Source organism: Ailuropoda melanoleuca, chromosome 1 (assembly GCF_002007445.2).
Source record: "Ailuropoda melanoleuca isolate Jingjing chromosome 1, ASM200744v2, whole genome shotgun sequence".
In the NCBI taxonomy this organism is placed as follows: Eukaryota; Metazoa; Chordata; class Mammalia; order Carnivora; family Ursidae; genus Ailuropoda; species Ailuropoda melanoleuca.
This window is the reverse complement of record NC_048218.1, coordinates 70,229,222-70,252,187: the sequence shown is the minus strand read 5'-3', so window position 1 is coordinate 70,252,187 and position 22,966 is coordinate 70,229,222. Positions and strand designations below refer to the sequence as shown.

The window sequence follows — 22,966 nt, the reverse complement described above, 5'->3', positions numbered from 1 at the left end:
AGGCAATTCCTATGCACAGTACAGTTTGAGAAGCACTGCTTTATGTAGCAATACCATTTATAATAATCATTAAATGAGTAGGAAGTTATTTTCAGAAAAGGTATTTCAAGTATGTCCATCTGATTTATCTCCATAAATTTTAAGAAAAATATTTCACTAAACAGTTACTGGTTACTTGAAACCAGAAGCCATGTCTTACTCGTTCTCATATTTCTTCCTGCTTTATAGCAGTATTTCTTCGATAGAGAAAAAAAATATAATCAATAATTAATATAGAAGATAGAAATCAATGTACATTTACCATCAAATAGAATATGACTACTTAATATTAATTATTAAATATATACTAAGCATTTCTGGCATTAGCTTTAAAAAATGGAATCAGTATTTTAAATTTTATTTATATTTAATGTGTCCACACCCACATTTATAAACAAGAATGGTCAGGTTATGTATGAAAAATACTAATCATCAAAAAGATACATGCAATCTTTTTGATGAAGTTCCAACAATATAAAGGATATCTGGTTAGCTCTGAAGTCAGATGCTGTTCCGATTCTTGTTCTGGCACTTAGATTTTCAACAAGCTATTTTATGTGTAGCCTCAATTTCCTCACATGTAAAATTGGGATAATAACAACATTTACCTCATAGAGATAAAAAAAAAAGTAACATGAACCACATAGTATTAAAGGCCCAAATCATAGTTAATGAAACATAAGAATTAATGTTTTAAAAAACTTTTAAAGTAAAATTCACCTTATCGAGTTTTAATTCCAATTCTGCCACATCTCCTTCTACTTCTTCCAAAGCAGCCCTAGAAAAATCATTTATAAAATAAGTTATCATGTGTTTATTTTTTTTTTAAGTGCCCCCCACCTCCCACCAGTCAGTCCCTCTCCACATCCACCCTCCGGCCTCTTCCCTCCCCCCTAAGTTATCAGATGTGTTTAAATGTTACTTTACTCTTGGAAAATAACTCTAAATGAAAAAAGATATGAATGCTTAAAAATTACACTTCACATTAAGTAATAATTACCTTAGGATGAAGTACTAATGAAGTACTTTATAAACTTGCAATGTAACAGATAATACCATTATTATTTAAGGTAATGACAGAACATATTAGGCTGATTCAAAACATTCAGTTATTCAAATTAATAACATTAATAAGAAGTATTTAGCATTTTTTTTAATAAGGAAAAATTTTTAAAGTTAAGCCTTAACAAAGACTTGGATTTCTATTCAATGAAACACATCTAACCAAATAACACAGCCTCCTTGGCAACCAAAAAGGAAAGGCTTTTACTTTTACAAATAGTTCAGAAAAATGTCAGCCTTGTTTAATGAACCATTTTGTTTCCCATGTATTTTTAAGAAATCACTAGATACTCTTAATTGTCAGGAGAATTATAAAATTAGTAATACTGATTAGTACTTGATATCACACTATAGGCAACATATCAAAATTGAAAATTTGGAACAAAACAGCAGCAACTAAAACTTTTTAAGGATAAGACTTTACACTTAAGAGTTAATACATAACAAAACACAATTTATCTACTTTAAGTCATCTACCCCACTTTCAGATACCTACTTGATAAACTAGCAACTTCCCAGTAGTTATTTTCTGAATTAACCAAATTTGTTTCAAATGGACAACAGTGGGGGACTAACCACCCAAAAAGTTACTTTGAAACCTGAGTAAGAAATTCTCAATTAGATAACAGAACTAAGAAAAAGATAGCTAAAATATAAGCTCTATTCCCAGAACTACCCACTTAACCTCTATGAAATAATGTCCAAATAATCATTTTTATCAGCTTGTAATTCTACTTCTCTATCTGGTAACAATTACTGAAAAAAGTTTTTAATCTCCAAAATAAGAAAATTATATAATTATAAGTTATTCAGCAAAGGGATGCCTATTCCATAAAACAAGATCTCTAGCATACCGTTCAAAGTTCAAGAAAACAAGAGGTGCTATACTTCCGAAGCATAGAAACAGAAATGCTTCTCCCTCAACTAAAAGTATCATTTTCTTCAGGAGGGTTTTTCAAATTACATTTGTTCCCTTAGCCTAGAAAACATTTCCCTTCACATTAATCTTAACTCCTTTTCACCTGCCTATTACTTATCATTTAAAACTTAATTCATAAAAGAAAACAAATGTATCTGCATAAGGAATACTCACTCTTTGTAACAGGTTGAAAACCTACATGTCCAGGAACAGGAAATAATGTAAATAAATGAAGGTACATTCATCCCAATATTTGAGGCAACAAGATTTTAAAAGCGACTGATCTATATCTACTGGGATAGAAACATACATGTGATAGACTATTACATGTGGGGAAAAAAGCAAGTTACAAAATTATATATAGCGGTAACCCAATTTTGTGGAGAAGAAAAAAAATCTGTTGGTAAAGGCATGGGGAAAAATCTGGAAGCATATTTACCAATCTATTACCTACAACTTTGAAAAATAAGGATTGGAGAACAGAAAGTGTAAATAAGGATTTACACTGTTTACTACTTACACTTCTCGCTTGTTTAGTATTTGTAACAACTACAAATTTTTAAATAATTTGAAAGTCAATAAAGGGGGAAAAGGAAGAAGTTCAGACATCATCTTCCCAGGAGGTACGGTCCTCTGGGAACCTCTTCTTCTACCCACTCCAGCTTAATTACACATCCATCCTGTGCCCCCACAACAGCTCATGCATGCCTCTATTACTGTCCACTTCTCTCACTTATCTGAGCTCCCACAGCATATAGACACTCAAAATGATTGTTGGGTCAAGAAAGAAACTCCATGATTATTTACTCTGCTAGAAACATTCTTCATTTACTTGTAACATTTATTTAACCTAGCTTTACTCGATCTTCAATTTCTTTCAAGCACATTGGTTTAAATGACCAGCTTAAGATTTGATTTAATCATTGATTTCTACTAAACATACACTTTGATAGAAACTTTGTGTATATTCCTCAATCTTACTTCATTGTGTCATTCTACTAATTTACTTTTGTAAAACAACATTTTTATAAAGATTTTATTTTTTTAAGTAATCTCTACACCCAAAGTGGGGCTCAAACTCACAACCCTGAGATCAAGAGCCACATGCTCCACCAACTGAGCCAGCAAGGTGTCCCATAAAACAACATTTTAAAGAGGGGTACAGACACAAAAGGAAAAATGTGTTTTACCTGCATTTAAAAGTAAAGCCCTCTGTAATCATATACCCAAAGAATCTGAAACTTTATCTTAGAGGTTCTTCAATTCAACATTTCATCTTTTCTAAAAAAAAAAAAAAAAAAAAAAATCTCTGTTGTCAGCTGAGTGTGAAAACTCATAGTAATAGCATAATACACACACACACACACACACACAAAACTTGTAGTAATAGCTAAGTAGCTAATGTGTAAGGCAAACTAGTTAACTAAATATTCCTTAGTATAAAAAGAAAAGTATATGGAAAGATCATGATCTCAGTTCAAATTCTCCACCACCACTCACTTTAGTATTTTATCTAAGTTTCTTCAACTGTAAAATGAGTAAAGAAATGCCTACCTAAACAAGCTGTAAAGGTTAAATGAGGGACTGTCTGTATCACTGACCACAGTACATACCACGCCACAAAGAATATAATCAATGAGATCTCTTTCTCTCCTTTCTCTTTCTCCCTACCTTTTTTTTTTTTTTAAAGATTTTATTTATTTATTTGACAGAGATAGAGACAGCCCAGCGAGAGAGGAAACACAAGCAGGGGGAGTGAAAGAGGAAGAAGCAGGCTCATAGCGGAAGAGCCTGATGTGGGGCTCGATCCCATAACGCCGGGATCACGCCCTGAGCCGAAGGCAGACGCTTAACCGCTGTGCCACCCAGGCGCCCCTCTCCCTACCTTCTGAGGTGAGTTTTGCCTCTCTATTACTTCTATTCAGTAATGCAAAAGAACCTCCTGGAACATGTTTAATAGGTGAATAAGTGAAATGAAACAATCTACACAACAGTCTTTCAAATATTGGAAAGAAAGATACTACTCCTTTTCAACTCTCTCAAATATCTATTGAGTATATGTAACTTTTATAAACATGCAAGGTGTAAAGAGGCCAATATTATAGGCCCTACCCCCCCATAGCTTAAAACTTAATAAAAATCATTAATTTTTTGAATTATTAAAATTTAAAAGTTACATACATGTTAATAATGTCAGAAAACATATGATTAAGTAGCAAAACAAACAAAACAAAAAATAATGTTAAAACAAAGGGGAAAAAACAGAAAACAGTCAGCAAATTCTCACAAGCTTATTTTGAACAGAGTTCAGCAAACTACAGCCTGTCAGGCAAGTCTGGACCATAACCTGTTTTTATACAGTCCATGAGCTAAAAATGGTTTTTACATGTTTTAATGGTTGGGAAAAACTAAAAGAAGAAAAATATTTAATGACACAAGAAAATTACATTACATTCAAATTCAGCATCCATAAATAAAGTTCTATGGAAACACAGCCAAGTTCATTCATATAAATATTGTCTATGGCAGCTTCCATGCAATAATGGCATGAAAGAGTTGAATAGCTTAGGAAGAGAGACCATCTGGCCCACAAAGCCTAAAATATTTATTATTATCTGGCATTTTACAGGAAAGGTTTACTGACTCCTTGTTATGAATATTCAATACAAAAATATGAATGAAAATCCTTTCTCAAACATAAAATACATACAAGGAAATAATTTTTAGAACTTAGCTCTGGTTGGCTGTACTGTCTAAGAAGCTGAATAAGCCATTAATTCAGAAAAATGACACTACTTTTAATAACATCTTCATTCTTTTATCTATTCATGCACCACAGTTTTTTATGATCAACTCAGAGAACAGTTAAATAAAGACATAGAATAGAAAAAATTCTAGCAGCAAGTATTAACACTGAGACTTTTTTTTTTTTTAAGTAGGCTCTATATCCAACACAGATTTGAAGTGGGGCTGGAACTCATGACTATGAGATCAAGACCTAAGCCAAGATCAAGACTTGGACGTTCAACTGACTAAGCCACCCAAGCGCCCCAACACTGAGACATTTCTAATCACATGGTGATCAATTTCAGCTGTGAATTAAATCAAGCTCTATGAGAAGCATAAAAATAGAATTCTCCCTACCCAGATAATTACATACCCCTGATGTAAAAATAATCTTTTTTAAACTACTGTTTTGTTTTGTTTTTAAAGTCAGAGTTGGTTTTTTTTTTTAAAGATTTCTTTATTTGAGAGAGAGTGAATGAGAGAGCACAAGCAGAGGGGAGGGGCACAGGGAGAGGGAGAAGCAGACTCCCCACTGAGCAGGGAGCCCGATGTGGGACTTGATCCCAGGACCCTGGAATCATGACCTGAGCTGAAGGTCATGCTTAACCAACTGAGCCACCCAGGCACCCCTAAACCACTGTTTTTATAAATGATCCATAAAAATAACTAAATAGTATGAATAATATGAGCACTATATTTTCTTTACAAAAGCAAATTATTTGAAAAAGGAAGTGTGATGAACAATTGTAGCCACCCATTTGAGATCCTTAAAAAAAAAAAAATAATAAGCTAACTTCCACTCAAACCTTGGCAATTTCCTTAAAATGGAATTAATAGTAAGACTAGGTCACATGACAATACAATCTAAAATATAAGAACAGAATATTCTAGATCACTAATAAGCACATAAATATTAAAGATTAAGAATTTAAACAACTAAAAGATGGATTTGAGGCTCTAAGTCATAACTACCTTGGAAAGAATAAAGATAAACATAATGTACAGATTTTGAAACTAACATCTATATTCCTTGTTTTATATAAAAGATATATTCCTCAAGGTTACATATAAATTAAATAACCATTTAGATACTGGGAGGAGTTGCCTATATGTCCACCATGGCACCTACCATCTCCAGGCAACTTCCTCTTTCAGATCAACAGCTTTAACCACTGCAGGCAATACTTGGCTATTCTGTGCAAAGCAAGGACAATGGCTGGATCAGGGATAGCCCACTGACCGAAGGGCAGTCCTGTAACTCAGTAAATGACCAAACTAGGTAACCAAAACTCCTGGAGGTGGCTCTAAGATGAGATGGCTCCCTCTGCATTTTTTACCAGAAAATACAAAGAGTACATACCCTGGGAACCTGCTTTTTAAAAATAAATCTCTCGGGCTGGGATGCTGGGTGGCTCAGTCAGTTAAGCATCTGCCTTTGGCTCAAGTCCTAATCCCAGGGTCCTGGGACCAAGTGCCACATCAGGTTCCTTGCTGGGCAGGGATCCTGCTTCTCCCTCTTCCTCTGACCCTCTCCCTGCTTCTGTGTGCTCTCTCTCTGACAAATAAATAAATAAAATATTCTAAAATAAATCTCTCGGTGTACCTGGGTGGCTCAGTCAGCTAAGCATCTACCTTCAGCTCAGATCATGATTCCCCTCTTGGGATGAAGCCCCATGTCAGTTAAGCATCTGCCTTCAGCTCAGGTCATGATCCCAGGGTCTTGGGATGGAGCCCCATGTCCGACTCCCTGCTCAGTGGGGAGTCTGCTTCTTCCCCTCCCCCTGCCCCTCCCCCTGCTTGTGCTCGATCTCTCTCTCTCTCAGATAAATAAAATCTTTCAAAAAAAAATTTTAATAAATCTCTCATTAAATCATTTTGTAATGTGAATGGCCACCCTTACTTTGTTAGTAAGTTCTGGGACCTTTAGAATTGGGTCTCTGTGACATCTTTATGCTAAGAGGCAATGGAATGGAATTTTTTTTTTTAAAGACTTTATTTATTTATTTGACAGAGATAGAGAGCCAGCGATAGAGGGAACACAAGCAGGGGGAGTGGGAGAGGAAGAAGCAGGCTCATAGCAGAGGAGCCTGACGTGGGGCTCGATCCCATAACACCGGGGTCACGCCCTGAGCCGAAGGCAGACGTTTAACCGCTGTGCCACCCAGGCGCCCCAGAATGGAATTTTTTAAACTGCCAGTGTTTGAATACAATATTTTACTTCTTACACTAGCTATGTAACATCAAACAAGTCCTTTATGTTTCAATTTCATCTACAAAACAGAGATAATGACAATCCCTCCCATAGAGCTATAAGACAAATTTCAAAATACATATAAACATTTTAGCACAGTGACTGACATTCAGTAAGTGATAAATGCCAGCTATAATAATCTATAATGTTAAAGAAAATATATGATCTCTTTTCATTTTCATTTTACGGGAAAAAAAGGAAGGAAGCAGTAATAAGATTAAGTTATCACATACCTCAAACATGAATTTGAAATGGTTTGAAAAAGGAGCAAAAAAAAGTTAAAACAGGCCTATGATCAACAAATAAAACAGCAAGTCCAAATTCTAAGCACTTCAATACTCTTGCCCTTTTACAAAAATTTTATGTCGAATACACTTTTCCTAACTTCTCATTACTTCAGTCTGGACCACAGTGCTACACAATATGATAGGATATTATTTGCAAATCCACTTCGTTTTCCAAGGTCATCAAGGTCAGTTCTGTCTGACTCTCTAGGAACAAACAGAGACAACTCTGCAATCAATACAAAGAAGTATTAAGGCTCTGAATGTATGTTTATTACATAACAATGTTAAGCCACCTTTTTCAAAAGACTGAGCCTTTATTTTTGAGAAGTCTCAATGAAATTAAAAGGTCTTTCTTACTCAAATATTATGTTAGAAATGTTGTAACTGCTATTTGCTCAGACTGGTCTTCTAAGCAACACTGGCAAAATCCATGAGAAACTCTCTCCTGTGATGGGTAAGAGAATTGAAAAAAAAAAAAATAGACTAGAAATAGAAACCAAAAGTTTAGTCTAACTCTCTACCAACTAACATGAGTTCCTGAGAACATAATTTAGTATCTCCAGAACTCAGTTTTCTCATCCATAAAAAGTGAGGAATGGACTGAATCATCTTTAATATCAACGCCAGATCTTAAAAATTAATTATCCTGGAATAAGCATTCAAAGGAAAATTAGAACCTGGATTTGATTATCCTCTCCCAAGCAAGAGTTCCTCCAGGTCCTCATTTGTGCTTTCAACAGAGTTAGAGAAAAAAGAAAATCTTATAAGCCATGAAAAACCCTTACCAAAATTTATATTGTTAAGTTTCATTCATCCTTTTCAAAAGCCTCCTCTGCGTACTCCTTAAAAGATAATAAATATCGGAGAAAATAGTGGGGGTTTTTTGTAAAATTTCTCATTCAGCTTAACATTTTAGGGAAAAAAAGATTTTATCTTTTGTCCACACATGTACCTTTCTCAAAACTTTTTTAAGTAGGCTCCACACCCAGCATGGAGCCCAATACAGGGCTTGAACTCACAACTCCAAGATCAAGACTTGAGCTGAGATCAAGAGTCAGACGCTTAAGCAACTGAGCCACCCAGGTGCCCACACACATGTATCTGAGTAAGTTCCATTATATTTCTTTTTTTAAGACTGTGAACATTATCCTGCCATTTTCCTGCAAAAAAAGAAAAAATTTTTTAAAAAGTAGTTAAAGGAACATGTACTCTTCTCCCTCTATGTTCTCGCCTGCCAATACACAGCATCCAAAATGAAACCATTCATGCCACAGTGTAATTGAAAAAGCAACCAAACTATAGCCCAAGGTGGAGATCCAAGTAGCATGGTTCCAGTGAATGAATAGCAACACTCAAGTTATACCTCAGATGTCAATAATCCTATGAGTCCAAGCTCATCGTAAAAAAATGGTAACACTCTTAAAATATTATCGAGGTCATCATCCTGTGTAGAGAAGTGTGGATGGGAGAAGGGGGGACATACAGAAGCATCTGTTCCTAGGGCTCCAGATTCTCTTCCTTAACAGGGGTATCGTGAATCTATACATAAAGTTATTTTTTTTATCACGTGCAGTAGCAAATATTCACTATTTACAGGAAATTAGTGTAAGGAAATACTAGTAATGTTTTATTTTGATTAGATAGGAAATTACGTTTTTTCCTCAGAAAAAATCGGTACCATGTTAGAAAGCTATGTTTCCACTTCACCCTCCTCCTTCAACAGCCTGAATTTCTTGTCCAGGCCGTAGGCGTATTCAAGCAGGTGAAATGCCACTATAACTGCGGTAGGTACTGAGCCATAAAAGAAGGTGGTGCAAGAAGAGATGGCCCATCTATTGTGTTGGGATCGGTAAGTCAACAGTGATGGGTGACTGGTTAACAGTCCCTTCCAGTTTTCACAGAAGATACTAGTCATCTAAAGAGGGGTAAGGTCACTTTAATAAGAAAAAAGAGGATTAAGGAAAAAAACTACAAACTTAGAGACTACTACATAATGTTGCCTTCAACCAGGCCCAGAAAAAAAAAAAGCTGAAGAAAAAGATATTTCTATCTTGAAACCACAATAAACTTAGGAAGACACACCTCAAAAAAAATTTTTTATGTTGACTTTCTACAAAGTCTGTCCATTCCCAAGAATTTATCACTGCAGTGGGTTTTGACATGATAGGAAAATAAAGTAGTTACCATCACTGTTTAAAGAATTAAAATGTTTAACCAACGTACTTAAACTGCAATGTTTATCAAATCAGTGTTATGTCATGGTCAATACCTTTAGGGTGAAGAGAGCACTGTAAACTTCATGGTTCATAACAGAGGGAGAGTAGATATCTATGAGGAAAGAACACTGTGACTGATAATACTGTCAGCATGACCAAGTATTTCAAATAAGATGGAACTATCAGCAGACTCACAATGGAAGAAAGGAGCAAGATGGTAGGGACATCTAGCACCAAGCCCAGACAAAATTGTTAAAAATTATAGTCAGAGACCATATTCCCCCTTTCATGTCTGTTCACCTTTATCCTTTTCAGGAACTGGAAATGGTGCTTAAACCACAGGATATCCTGCAAATGAGAGCAGGTAAATAACTGCACATTGGGTCTTTCAGGGTTCTGTCTATGACATATCTTAAGCTGCTAAACAAATCCCATCTATAACTTTTCCAGGCTTCTCCATTAACAAAAGAATCCGTTTTAGTACATAAAGAAAATAATTTTGCCATATATTTTCACTGTGTTTTACAATCCGCATGGGGCACCTGCACGTAAGATATAGTAATTGTTATATTAAGAATACAAAATAGTAATATGAACTAATAAAGAGAAAAACCATTAACAGGAAATGAGCTACAACCCCAAAATCACAGAATCTTAAATTGGAAGAAACCTTAGCAAACTGCTTAATGTCAGAACTGTTTAATGAAAGTAGAGCGGCTGTGTGTAGAAAAGCATTTCAGACTATTTCATCTCCATTAAAACCCTGCAATTTTACAAGATCTGTAAACAGGATGCAGAAGAATACAAATTTAAGAGCCTAATAAACAGACTCAGGGTCTTAAAGACACTATTCACATAGTAACTTTGTGACACTGAAGTGCCTTCTTCTCAGTGGAATGAGCACCTTACTACCACCACTTCCACAAAAAAGCCTACGCTCACATCAAATAGAACACTTGGCACTCAATACTATAATTCGACTTTTGGTCTTGTTGCCTAAAGTGAGAGACATGAGCAGAGACTATGGTCCATTTAGCTATCTATCCCTAGTTTATTTAGTTACCAAGTAAACATTTATTTACTGGATGGATAGATGCAGCATTAAGAAAAATTACATAATCTGGGGCCCAAGACCACTCATGATGGTTATACCTGCATCTCAGTGCGCATGTATTTATATGTACCTTGCTAGTTCCCTCTTGCTCCAGGTTTTAGTTATTCTAATCTGCCTCTACAGCCTCATATAGATGTTACTACAAAAGCCTTTAAAGAAAATAAAAGAAAAAAGAATACACAAATAAATGTCAAAACTAGATTTACAATGAAAGAAGGAAAAAGCCAGTTCTTTCCACATACGAGGATGAGCCTATATACCTTTACCTAGCCATTATTATAATACCTATCATTTCTTTTTAAGTTGGGAGTAACAGGAAATCCTTGTAATACAACATTCTAGAGAGAATATACACTAATACAGGATTTGGATTTCTAAAAAAGGTTTTGAAAGAAACCTCAAAGGATCCAAGGAGGAATTCACTGTAACACCACTACAAAATTATACTACCGTGATTCCATAACTACATTCAACTCATAAATCAAACAGAAGCCTTGGACATTCAAAGAGAAGAATCAAAATAGTTACACTGAAGCGGGGGGAAAAATTTTTTAAACGACTTAAAAAAAAAAAAAACACTACTAGAAAAATTCAGACAAATGAAGAAATGAGATTTCCCTTCCTCTTCTCTAACAACAAACAGGAGCAAACATCTATTGCTTGGGTTACGCAGATGAAATAAACAAAGAACCTTACCCTCCTAGACCCTACATTGGAAGAGGAAGATAGTCAATAAACAACAAACATAATAAATAAGTCATTTAGATAGTACTCTAAAAGGTGGTAAGTGCTATCTAAAAAAAAAAAAAAAAAAGGTTAAAACATCAGGGGGTACAGTGCAGGGGGCAAGCACGGCTACAATGTTACACAGGGTGGTCAAGAGAGTCCTCACAGAGAAAGTGACACGTGAGCAAAGCCTGAAGAAGTAAACCATGCAGAGAAAGATGTCATGGACAGAAAAAACCACCAATGCAATGGGTTACCCTATCGTGTTAAAGGAACAGCAAGGAGGTCAGCATGACTGAAACAGAACAAGCAAAGGAGAGAGATGCAGGAGAGGAATGAGAGAAGTAATGGAGAGCCCCATCACCATTAACAGTCTGTGGCACAGTAGGCCAATGGTACAGATTCTAAGCGAAATGGGGAACCACCGAAGGGTCTAAAGCAGGGAAGAGACATAATATGACTTATTTTTATAAGAATCACTCTGGCTGCTGTATGCAGAAGATTGTAGGGAAACAAAAAAGAAAGCAAAGAAACCAGGTAGGAAGCTACAGATCATCCAAATAAGCGATGAAGGTGGCTTAAACTAAACACCAGTCACTGGTTAAAAAATGCTAATCTGTAAATATTTTGAAGGTAGAGCCAGGAGGATTCCTCATGAACTGGATGTGGGGTGTGAGCACATGCACAGGTACACCAGCAAGCACACAGGTGTGAAATTAAGGATGGATTACAAGTTTTTATCTGGAACAGTCAAAAAGATAGAGTTGCAACCAACTGAGATGGAGAAGACTATGGGCAGAACAGGTCTGGGGAGAAAAGAACTGTAGTTCAGGTTTGGACTTGATCTGAAACATTTATTAGATATACAAGTGTGACATCAAATAGGTGGATAAATACGAGTCTAGAATTTAGGAGTCTGAGCTGGGGATGTAAGTTTAGGAATCATGAACATAGAGTATGTACAGCTGTGAGACTGGATATTATTGAAAAAAAAGTAAAGATAAAATAATTTAAGGACTGAGGTCTAGGGCACTCCAGTGTTAAAGGTCAGTCAAAACAAGGAGAAATAGAAAAAGAAACAGAAGGAGCAACTAAGGAGATAGGAGGAAAACCAAGAGAGTACGGTACAGAAGGGAGGTGAAAAAAATGTAACAAGGAGGAAGAAGTGATCAACTATGTCAAAAGCTACTGACAGATCAAGTAAGGGCTGAGAATAAAGATCAATTTTAAGTTAAGTCAAAATGGTTAGGAAAACGATTTTTAAATGTTGAAAAACACTTCTGGCCCAGTACTTTGCTGAACCAAGAGTGTGCTCCTATGGAAAGATCAATTTAATATTTTAAAATAGCAGTTTGGAAAATTTTCTAGGAATATAAGGTACATGAAACTAAAATGAAGAAAAAAAAATCCCAAACAGAAACTGAAAATGCATTTTAAACAATCAACAAGGATGACAAGTAGGTAGGTTCCTCTCTTTCCCTTTTCATTCTCAGTCCCTCCTTGGAAGATAAAGGTAATTAATTAGATGAAAAAGAAATCTTCACATTCTTTCTCAGGAAGTCTAGGACAAAAGTTCTACCACTCATAATACTGAACACAATCTAACTCCTATAAATACAAGGACTACTAATCTAGCTCTAACTCCTCACAAGACAATATACACAGCAAAATCCATGCTTGTCTTTCTATAAGATTATAACTGATTTCATTCTAACTCTATGACTCATTTCGTATAGCTACAGCTTTATTATTCTTTGCTGATAAATTCTCAAAATTAAAAACAACACATATACACAAGACCAGTCACTTCAAATTAATTTCATTACCTCTTTAGGGATGGGTTATAATTCTGTCCCACAAATTTGCCAATCTTGTTTTTCAGCAGTAAACAAAACTGGAAGTCTGGGTTACCTTCATGTGAATAACTTAGCTATGGTAACCTTAATATAATCGTATTACCTATATTGCTAAAAAGTCAAGAATCTTTATACTTCAAATTTTATTTTCTATCAGCAAGTCATCCTCACATTTAACCATCCTTACACTCTAAAGGAGATTGTGCAACTTATGTAAAAGATTGTGTAATGTCAGTAATGTGTATATTTAAGCTGAGCATTTATTCACATTCCATAGTTCATCAAGAGATCTAGAATCCATGAATTTACAATGGTTAAGAAAGGACTACGGATACAATGGATGACCATTAAACACCTGGAGACTATAGCATCTTAGCTGCACGTTCTTGGTGATACCTAATGTTACCAACTAAGTAACAGGAAAATATTCAAAGACATCAGATGACTTAATTGAGAGAACTAAATAAACCAGTATGTATAATGATGATGTATTTACCTTCAGAGAACTGCTAATGTGCTACTTTCAAAGAGGTATAAACAGACACCCTACAAGTTCAAAATATTTTGTGTTTAACGCAATTCAAGGGGAAAGAAACACAAACTACTACTTAAACTTTACAGACTTAAGAACTGGCTTAAATCTTATTTGTCCTATGTGATGACATGTAGAATATCTAAATCTGTGTCTAACAACCATCTTATAAAACGATTTCTACTAGAGTCTCCAAATATCTGCTGACAAGTCTATTTCGGGTTTAATGCCATAGGAATGGAAATACATGTGTATATGATGCACATTAAAGTCGAGACTATATAAAGATGCCAATGAGAAAGTCTCCTGGATCAATGGCACCACATGTATCCCTGACCAAATAATGAGCATATCAAAATACAAACTCCTAGACCCCCATCCCACTCACTCTGACATATTTTAATCTTCGCTAAGCTCCCAGGTAAATCTAGGATGCAGTCAGCCACAGGGAACGTCACTATCCTCAAGGTCAAAAATAAAAATACACTACAACACAAAAACTTTTTCTTATAAAACACATAGCATTTTAAATAAGAAGAAATCATATATATGTTAGTGAGTTGCAAACAGAAATCATCTAGTTTTCGAATTCTAGTGACTACCTTAAACTATTCTGTGTCCAATACTGCTGTAGGGAAATAAAAAGCATGTTTCTTAAGGAAACAGCCCAACACTAAATAGATGTATTTACTGTATGAATATTGAGTTGTGTCATATTCTGATGAGGCTGTATTATTTAAAACTACAGGAATAAAACCACATATCTGAAGGGTAAAGTCATTCCCAGTGGCAAGTGTTAAGGCAGTACCCATCATCTGGACAAGACCAGTAACAGTACGACAGTGTCCGCTGAAAAACAGAGCACCGCTGCCTGGGGGGATCGGTCGGTTAAGCATCAACTCTTGATTTCTGCTCAGACCATGATCTCGGGGGTCCTGAGCCTGAGCCCCCTGTTAGGCTCCCCACTGGGCATGGAGACTGCTTAAGAGTCTTTATCTTCCACTCCCCCGTCCCTCCCCTCCCCCAAAAAGAAAAGCAAACACATAAGGTGGGAATGGGGAGTTATTGTTAACTGGTACAGAGTTTCACTTTTGCAAGATGAAAAGAGTTCTGGAGATGGATAGTCCTAATAGGTATACAATGTAAGTGTACTTTAATACCACTAAACTATGCACTCAAAAATAGTTAAGACAGTACATTTTAGGGGTGCCTGGGTGGCGCAGTCCTTAAGCATCTGCCTTCAGCTCAGGGCGTGATCCCAGCGTTCTGGGATCCAGCCCCACATCAGGCTTCTCCGCTAGGAGCCTGCTTCTTCCTCTCCCACTCCCCCTGCTTGTGTTCCCACTCTCGCTGGCTGTCTCTGTCAAAATAAATAAATGGAATCTTTAAAAAAGAAAAAAAGACAGTATATTTTATGTTATACATACTTTTACCATCATAAAAAATTAAAAGTACTAAAATTAAAAACTAAAAATTAAAAGTACTAATTAAAAGTACTAATATCTACACATCAAAAGACACCATCCACATTTTATTTAGCTATTTCCTTGATAATCTTTAATCTTTACTCTTCTGCCTATGACAGGCATATTCCTAGTACCAACCAATTTAATAGAAATTTTTAGGTCAAACTGCTGAGGGATTTACAGATAATTAACATAATAATTATGCTGCATTAAAACTCACGGTGGATGTCAAAGTTTTTTTTAAAGCTAGGTCTTAACGGTAAAGGATTACACCTTATACTACATAAACCTGCTGGTCGACTACTTAAGAATCTATGCTTAACTTAAAAATAAAAATCAGCATACCCTATTAAGTAACGTAGCATAACTTTCTGCTTAGAATATAAAATTTGAAATTCTGAACAGTTAGTAATGTGCAGAGATTTAAGCCCTTTTCAGCCGTATGAAGTTTTCATAAAATTAATCTTGGCAAGAACAACAAATTAAGACCATAATAATTGTCTGAAATCAGCAGTAATTGTAAAATCAATCTTGGCGATAATAACAAAAATAAGACTGTAACAACTGCTTTTGAAATCAGATTTTTTTTAATGTTCCTATTTACAGAAACAAGTTTGAATTTTATATAATTTTCATGCCACAAAATATTATTTTTTTAATTCCAGTATACTTAACATACAATGTTTTATTAGTTTCAGGTGTACAATATAGTGATTCAGCAATTCTATACATTACTCAGTGCTCATCAAGATAAGTGTTTAATTCCCTTCACCTATTTTACCCATCCCCACACCCACCTCCCCTTTGATAACCATCAGTTTGTTCTCTATAGTTGAGAGACTGTTTTTTGTTTTGTCTCTTTTTCCCCCCCTTTGTTTGTTTGTCTTGTTTCTTAAATTCCACATATGAGTAAAATCATATGGTATTTGTCTTTCTGTGACTGGCTTATTTCACTTAGCATTATACCCCTTAGAGCCATCCATGATGCTGCAAATGGCAAGATTTCATTCTTTTTTATGGCTGAATAATATTCCATTGTATAAATAAATGCCTCATCTTTCTTATCCATTCATGTAGCAATAGACACTTGTGCTGCTTCCATAATTTGGCTATTGTAAATAATGCTGCAATAAACATAAGGGTGCATATATCTTTTCAAATTAGCGTTTTTATATTTTTTGGGTAAACACACACTAGAAGCAGATGTATTTTTAATTTTTGAGGAAACTCCATACTGTTTCCCAGAGTGACTGCACCTGTTTGCATCCCCACCAACATAAGGGTTCCTTCCTCTCCCACATCCTCACCAACACTTGTTTCTTGTGCTTTTGATTTTAGCCATTCTGACAGGTGTGAGGTGATATCTCATTGATATCTTCTCCCATTCTGTAGGTTCTCTTTTAGTTTCGTTGGTTGTTTCCTTTGCTGTGCGGAAGCTTTTTACATTGACGTAGTCCCAATAGTGTTCATGTCTTCTGTCCATTTTTAATTGGATTATTTGGGTTTTTTGATGTTGAAATATATAAGTTCTTTATATATTTGGGATACTAACCCTTTATTGGATATGTCATTTGCAAATATCTTCTCCCATTCTGTAGGTTCTCTTTTAGTTTCGTTGGTTGTTTCCTTTGCTGTGCGGAAGCTTTTTACATTGACGTAGTCCCAATAGTTTACTTTTGCTTGTGTTTCCCTTGCTTCAGGAGACATGTCTAGAAAAATGCTGCTATGGCCCATATCAGAGAAATTACTGCCTGTGCTCTCCTCTAGGATTTTTATGGTTTCAGGTGTCACATTTAGGTCCTTAATCCACTCTGAGTTTATTTTTGTGTGTGGTGTAAGAAAGTGGTCCAGTTTCATTCTTCTGCATGTAGCTGTCCAGTTTTCCCAGCACCCTTTGTTGAGGAGACCGTCTTTTTCCCATTGCATCTTCTTGCCTTCTTTGTCAAAGATTAATTGACCATATACTTGTGGGTTTACTTCTGGGCTCTCTGTTCTGTTCCACTGAAATCAGCAATAATTTTTTTTAAAAAAATACTTATATACTAAGATATAAGTAATGTTTTTTATTCATTCAATAAATATTTAACATTTACTGGATGACAGACACTATACAAGAGACTTAGGATATTGTAGTAAACAAAATAAATAAGTCTCTCATGGAATCTACATGGGGTTAAGACAATTAATAAACTGATATAAAATATGTATACATGTTGTATTAGGTGGTATAGCACTTTTATTATAAGTAGGATATAAGGATACAAAGTGATGAAAGGGGGTTCAAATATTAATATTTAAGAAAAAATATTTATCACTGAACTATACTGAGGAATGGAAAGAAATTGCTTCAACAATATAAATCATGAAGAAAATAACTGAATAAATGTGATTTGTTATATTTCAGGGAGGGAAGTTTACATAAGTTTCATATATATATACATATGTATGAATATGTATGTACCTATATTTAAATATAGACCTTAAAGCACTTAAGATTTGTTCTTATAACTATTTTTGGTTGGAAGTGTTTGTTTAAAATTTTATTGATTCTGTCTTATTTTATTTGGTGGTATATACCACAATCTTGATATCTTATGTTAGACCCTAACCAATTAATTAGAAAATTACAGTCCACAAACAAAAATGCCTGACATTTATTTAAAAGTAAATGTTGCTTGGGGCACCTGGGTGTCTCAGTTGGTTAAGCATTGGACTCTTGCTTTCCACTCAGATTATCACCTCATCAAATCCAGCCCCAAGTTGGGCTCTACGCTCAGCAGTAAGTCTGCTTGAAGATTCTCTCCCCCTGCCCTTCCCCCTGCTCACACATGCACGCTCTCTCTCAAAGAAATAAATAAAATGTAAAACTAAATAAGTAAAATAAAAAACAAAATGTTGCTTAAGAGAATGAAAAGACAAGCCACAGACTGGGAAGAAATATTGGCAAAACACGTATCTGATAAAGGGCTGTTATCAAAATATTCAAAGAACTCCTAAAACTCAACAATAAGGAGCACCTGGGTGGCTCAGTCGGTTAAGTGCTGGAGTCTTGATTTCAACTGGGGTCATCATCTCAGGGGCGTGGGATCAAGCCCCACCTAGGGCTCTAAGCTCAGCGCAGAGTCTGCTTGTCCCTCTCTCCCTCTGTTCCTCCCCCATTCACTCTCTCTTAAATAAATAAATACATACATACATACATAAAATCTTCCAGGAAAAAACCCTCAACAATGAAAAAGCGAAATATCCAATTAAAAAATGGACCTAAAATCTGAATGCCTCACTAAAGTAGATAATACAGATGGCAAAAAGCATATGAAAAGATGCTCCACATCACATCATTAATGAATATCATCGGATCATTATGGGTTGCAAATTAAAACAATGAGACACCACTATATACCTATTAGAATGCACAAAATCCAAAATACTAATAAGCACTGGTGAGAATGTGGAGCAACAAGAACTCTCATTCATTGCCAGTAGGAATGCGAAATGGCCACTCTGGAAGACAGTTTGGGGGCTTCTTACCAAACTAAACATACTCATAACATACAATCCAGCAATTGTGCTCTTTGGTATTTACCCAAATGAGTTGAAAACTTACATCTACACAAATATTTATATAGAGATGTTACAGTAGCTTTTTTTTTTTTTTTAAGATTTTATTTATTTATTCGACAGAGAGAGACACAGCCAGTGGGAGAGGGAACACAAGCAAGCGGAGTGGGAGAGGAAGAAGCAGGCTTCCCGGAGCAGGGAGCCTGATGCGGAGCTCGATCCCAGGACCCTGGAATCACGCCCTGGGCCGAAGGCAGATGCTTAATGACTGAGCCACCCAGGCGCCCCTACAGTAGCTTTATTTGTAATTGCCAAAACTTAGAAGGCATCCAAGATGCCCTTCAGTAGGTGAATGGATTGACTGATCAATTGATTTAATTACTTACGTGATACATCTAGACAGTGGGATATTCAAAAAGCTAAAAAAGGAATGAGCTATGGAGTCATGAAAGGACATGGAAGAAACTTAAATGCACGCTAAGTGAAAGAAGCCAATCTGAAAAGGTTACACATTGTATGATTTCAACTATATGACATTCTGGAAAAGGCAAAACCATGGAGACATTAAGAAGATTAGTGGTTAAGGGGAAGGCAGGGATGAATAAGAGCACAGAGGATTTTGAGGGCAGTGAAACTATTCTGCACATTACTACGATGGTGGGTGCATGTCATACATTTGTCCAAACCCAAAGAAAGCAAAACACCGAGAGTGAACCTGAACGTAACCCATGGACTTTGGGTGATAATGACGTGTCAATGCAGCAACAAACGTGCAATACTTGGATGCCTGATATAGACTGTGGAGGAGGTTGTAAGTACGTGGGGTAGGGATAACATGGGAATTCTATGTACCTTCTGCTCAGGTTGGCTGTGAACCTAAAACTGCTCTAAAAAAATACATCCTACTAAAAATAACACACACGAATTTGGTGATGTCTGTATCATCATTTATAACTGTAAAATATTCTCAATTGTATGATCATTCAATATCATTGACTGATCAAATTTTTCCATGTATGAAAGATAAAAGTAACTTTTTAAAATCAAGATAGACAGACACACAAATACAGATAGATAGATAGATAGATGTGGGGTGCCTGGCTGGCTCAGGCAGTAGAGCATGAAACTCTTGATCTCGGGGTTGTGAGCTCAAGCACCATGCTGGGTGTAGAGATTACTTAAAAATAAAAAATCTTTTAAAGAAAGACATATCTATGCAAAATAAGTATATTTTATGAAGCAGTAAATTTTAAAACTCTCAAGTCACAGAAGGTCAAGTTTTAAGATGAAAAAAGTAGCGAAGACAAAGCAGTGAAATTTTCACTGACAAAGATCAGTTCATTTGTACAAAAATTCTACAAATCGAAAAGAAAAGGGCAAATGCACCAATAGAAAATGAAGGGAGGGAAGATGAATAGATGACTTATAGAAGAAATATCAGTGAACAATCAACATGAAAAGATGCCCAACTTCATTAGCAATCAAGAAACAAATTTAAAATCACAAGTTATCATTTCATACCCATCAGACTGGAAAAATACTGAAGTCTGACAATACCAAACATAGGAGAAGATATAACGCAGTCTCATACACAGCTAGTGGGAGTGTACGTCAATAGAACCCCTTTATATAAATCAATTTGGCAATATCTGATAAAATCGAAGATCCGTATCCCCTTCCACCTGGTAGTTCCACTCCCTAGTTCTCACGCTTGTGCAGACATGCACAGGAAGTTTCATAGTGTCACTATGAACACGGTAGCACTGAGAAAAAAGGAAACAATTTAAATGTCTATTCATTGAAGAGATAAACTCAGTAAAGAATTTTCTTACAACGGATTCCCAAATGCCATGAAAAATGTGAAAAGAAAGTAAAAGAACAAGTATCAATTAGGTTGAATCTCACAATTATAACGCTGGAAGTATAAACATACTTAACAAAACATTTTCAGAATGCCTGTTATTTGGTAAGCAGCTCTTTCAGCACAAGCTGAATATGTATCTGTCATAAAATATAAAAGGAACTTATCCCAACTTATAAAATCAATTTACCCACAAGGAAATAAATACCAAGATCTCCAATCTTCATCTCCAGCCCATATCTCTCAGAGCTTCAGGCTGCCTACTGAACGTCTCTGCCTGAATGGACCGTGAGTAACTAAAAAAAAATGGGCATTATCTTCTCCATCAAATCTGCCCTTCTCTACCTCAGTGAGTAGCAACACTATTTTCGCATCTGATCAAGGCATAAATCTAGACATCATCCTGGACTCCTTCCTTATCCCTCATATCCAAGCAAACACAATGTCCTAACGTTCTACCACTTAAATACCTTGATGCTATCCTACTTCTGACCATCATTTCTTCTCACCTGAGTTGCAGCAACCATCTTCTAAAGGGCTATCCTGCTCCAATGAAGTTAACTGCATCAGCACACTGCAATCAACATGTTCAATAAGCAAAAACTATGACCAAGATACTCTAACCTCTTGATTAACATTTTTTGATGGCTTTCTACTATCCTCAGTTTAAAAATCTGATGTGGGGCGCCTGGGTGGCACAGCGGTTAAGCGTCTGCCTTCAGCTCAGGGCATGATCCCAGTGTTATGGGATCGAGCCCCACATCAGGCTCCTCTGCTATGAGCCTGCTTCTTCCTCTCCCACTCCCTGCTTGTGTTCCCTCTCTTGCTGGCTGTCTCTATCTCTGTCAAATAAATAAATAAAATCTTTAAAAAAAAAAAATCCTTAATGTCGGGGCGCATGGGTGGCTCAGTCAGTTAAGCATCTGCCTTCGGCTCAGGTCATGATCCCGAGTCCTGGGATCAAGCCCCATGTCCAGCTCCCTGCTCAGTAGGAAGCCTGCTTCTCCCTCTCCCTCTGCACTCTCCCTGCTTATGCTATTTCTCTGTCTCTGTCAAATGAATACATAAAATCTTTAATTAGAAAATAAAATAAAATCCTTAATGTGACTCAAAAGGCCCATGACCTTGCCCTTATTTATGCCCCCATCTTCACCATTCTACATTCTCACCTACATTTGGGCCTTTGCACATGCAGCTCTGTGCCAGAAGTCCTTCTCTTAAACTCCCCCGGCCTCGGTAATTCCCAAGTTGTCCTTCACCTGTCAGCTTTAACATTCCTCACCTTGGGAAGCCTTACTTGCCCATGCAAGAGGGAGAACCTTTTTATATGCTCCCAAGATTAACTTCAATTGTAACACTTAGTACACTGCAATTTAAGTGTCCATTTGCTCCATGAAGCAGAGATTGAGTCTTAGAGTTCACCATCAAACTCCAAAACATAGCTTAAAGGATTAACAGGTTGAACTTTCCTTAAAAGTGAGAAATTACAATATCTTGCAATTTGCAATTAACTTGTTCTTCAGTGGTTTCTCAGTCTGCCTGAAACCCATCCTGAAAATTGTTTTTAATAATTTCTGAACAATCAATGGGGTAAACAAGGAGTCCATATAAAAACATTAATTCTTATAAAAGTGTTTTGTAGAGAATATTACCCCCTAAATATGCATATGTATGGAACTATTCAAATTACTGAGACATTATATAACATGGAGATACTTGCAAATAGACTATTAAGTGAAAAAAGCCTTGGGTAAATTTCTATAAACGGAATTACAGAAACAAATGTTTTATCAGTATAAATATTTTAAGGGTTTTTGTTGTTGTTGTTATACAATGTCATGTTATCTACCCTTCTGGCCCCCACAAAGGCTGTATGAAATTACACTCCCACCAACTACATATGAGTATACCCCTCCTCTTTATATTCTGGATATTAACCATTTTAATCTCTATCAATTGAACGATTTAAATTAATGGCATCTCCATGTAGATTTAATTTCCCATGTAATTAACAGAAAATATGAAAGGGATGCCTGGGTGGCTCAGCTGGTTAAGCATCTAACTTTGACTCAAGTCATGATCTCAGGATCCTGGGATTGAGCCCCTAGTCAGGCTCCCCACTCAGCGGGGAGTCTGCTTGTCCCTCTCCTTCTGCCCCTCCCCCTGCTCCTGTTCTCTCTCAAATAAATAAATAAATAAAAACATTTTTTAAAAAGCAAATATGAAAAAATTACATTTATAAGCCATCCATGTTTCTTCTTCAAATGCCTATTTATGATATTGGCTTATTTT

The 22,966-nt window shown here is 36.0% G+C and overlaps 1 protein-coding gene across 9 annotated transcripts in view; it reads right to left on the bottom strand.

Annotated features, from left to right (window-relative positions):
• Positions 1-22,966, bottom strand: part of ACAP2 (ArfGAP with coiled-coil, ankyrin repeat and PH domains 2) — a 139,010-nt gene that overhangs the window by 88,461 nt on the left and 27,583 nt on the right. For 8 of the 9 annotated variants that reach the window (XM_034660760.1, XM_034660734.1, XM_034660737.1 and 5 more), the window contains exon 2: positions 760-817. In XM_034660760.1, coding sequence (XP_034516651.1) covers positions 760-817 — 58 coding nt within the window. Of the gene's footprint in view, positions 1-759; positions 818-3,210; positions 3,302-22,966 lie in introns of all 9 variants that reach the window. The other variant, XM_034660748.1, reaches the window with a different exon arrangement.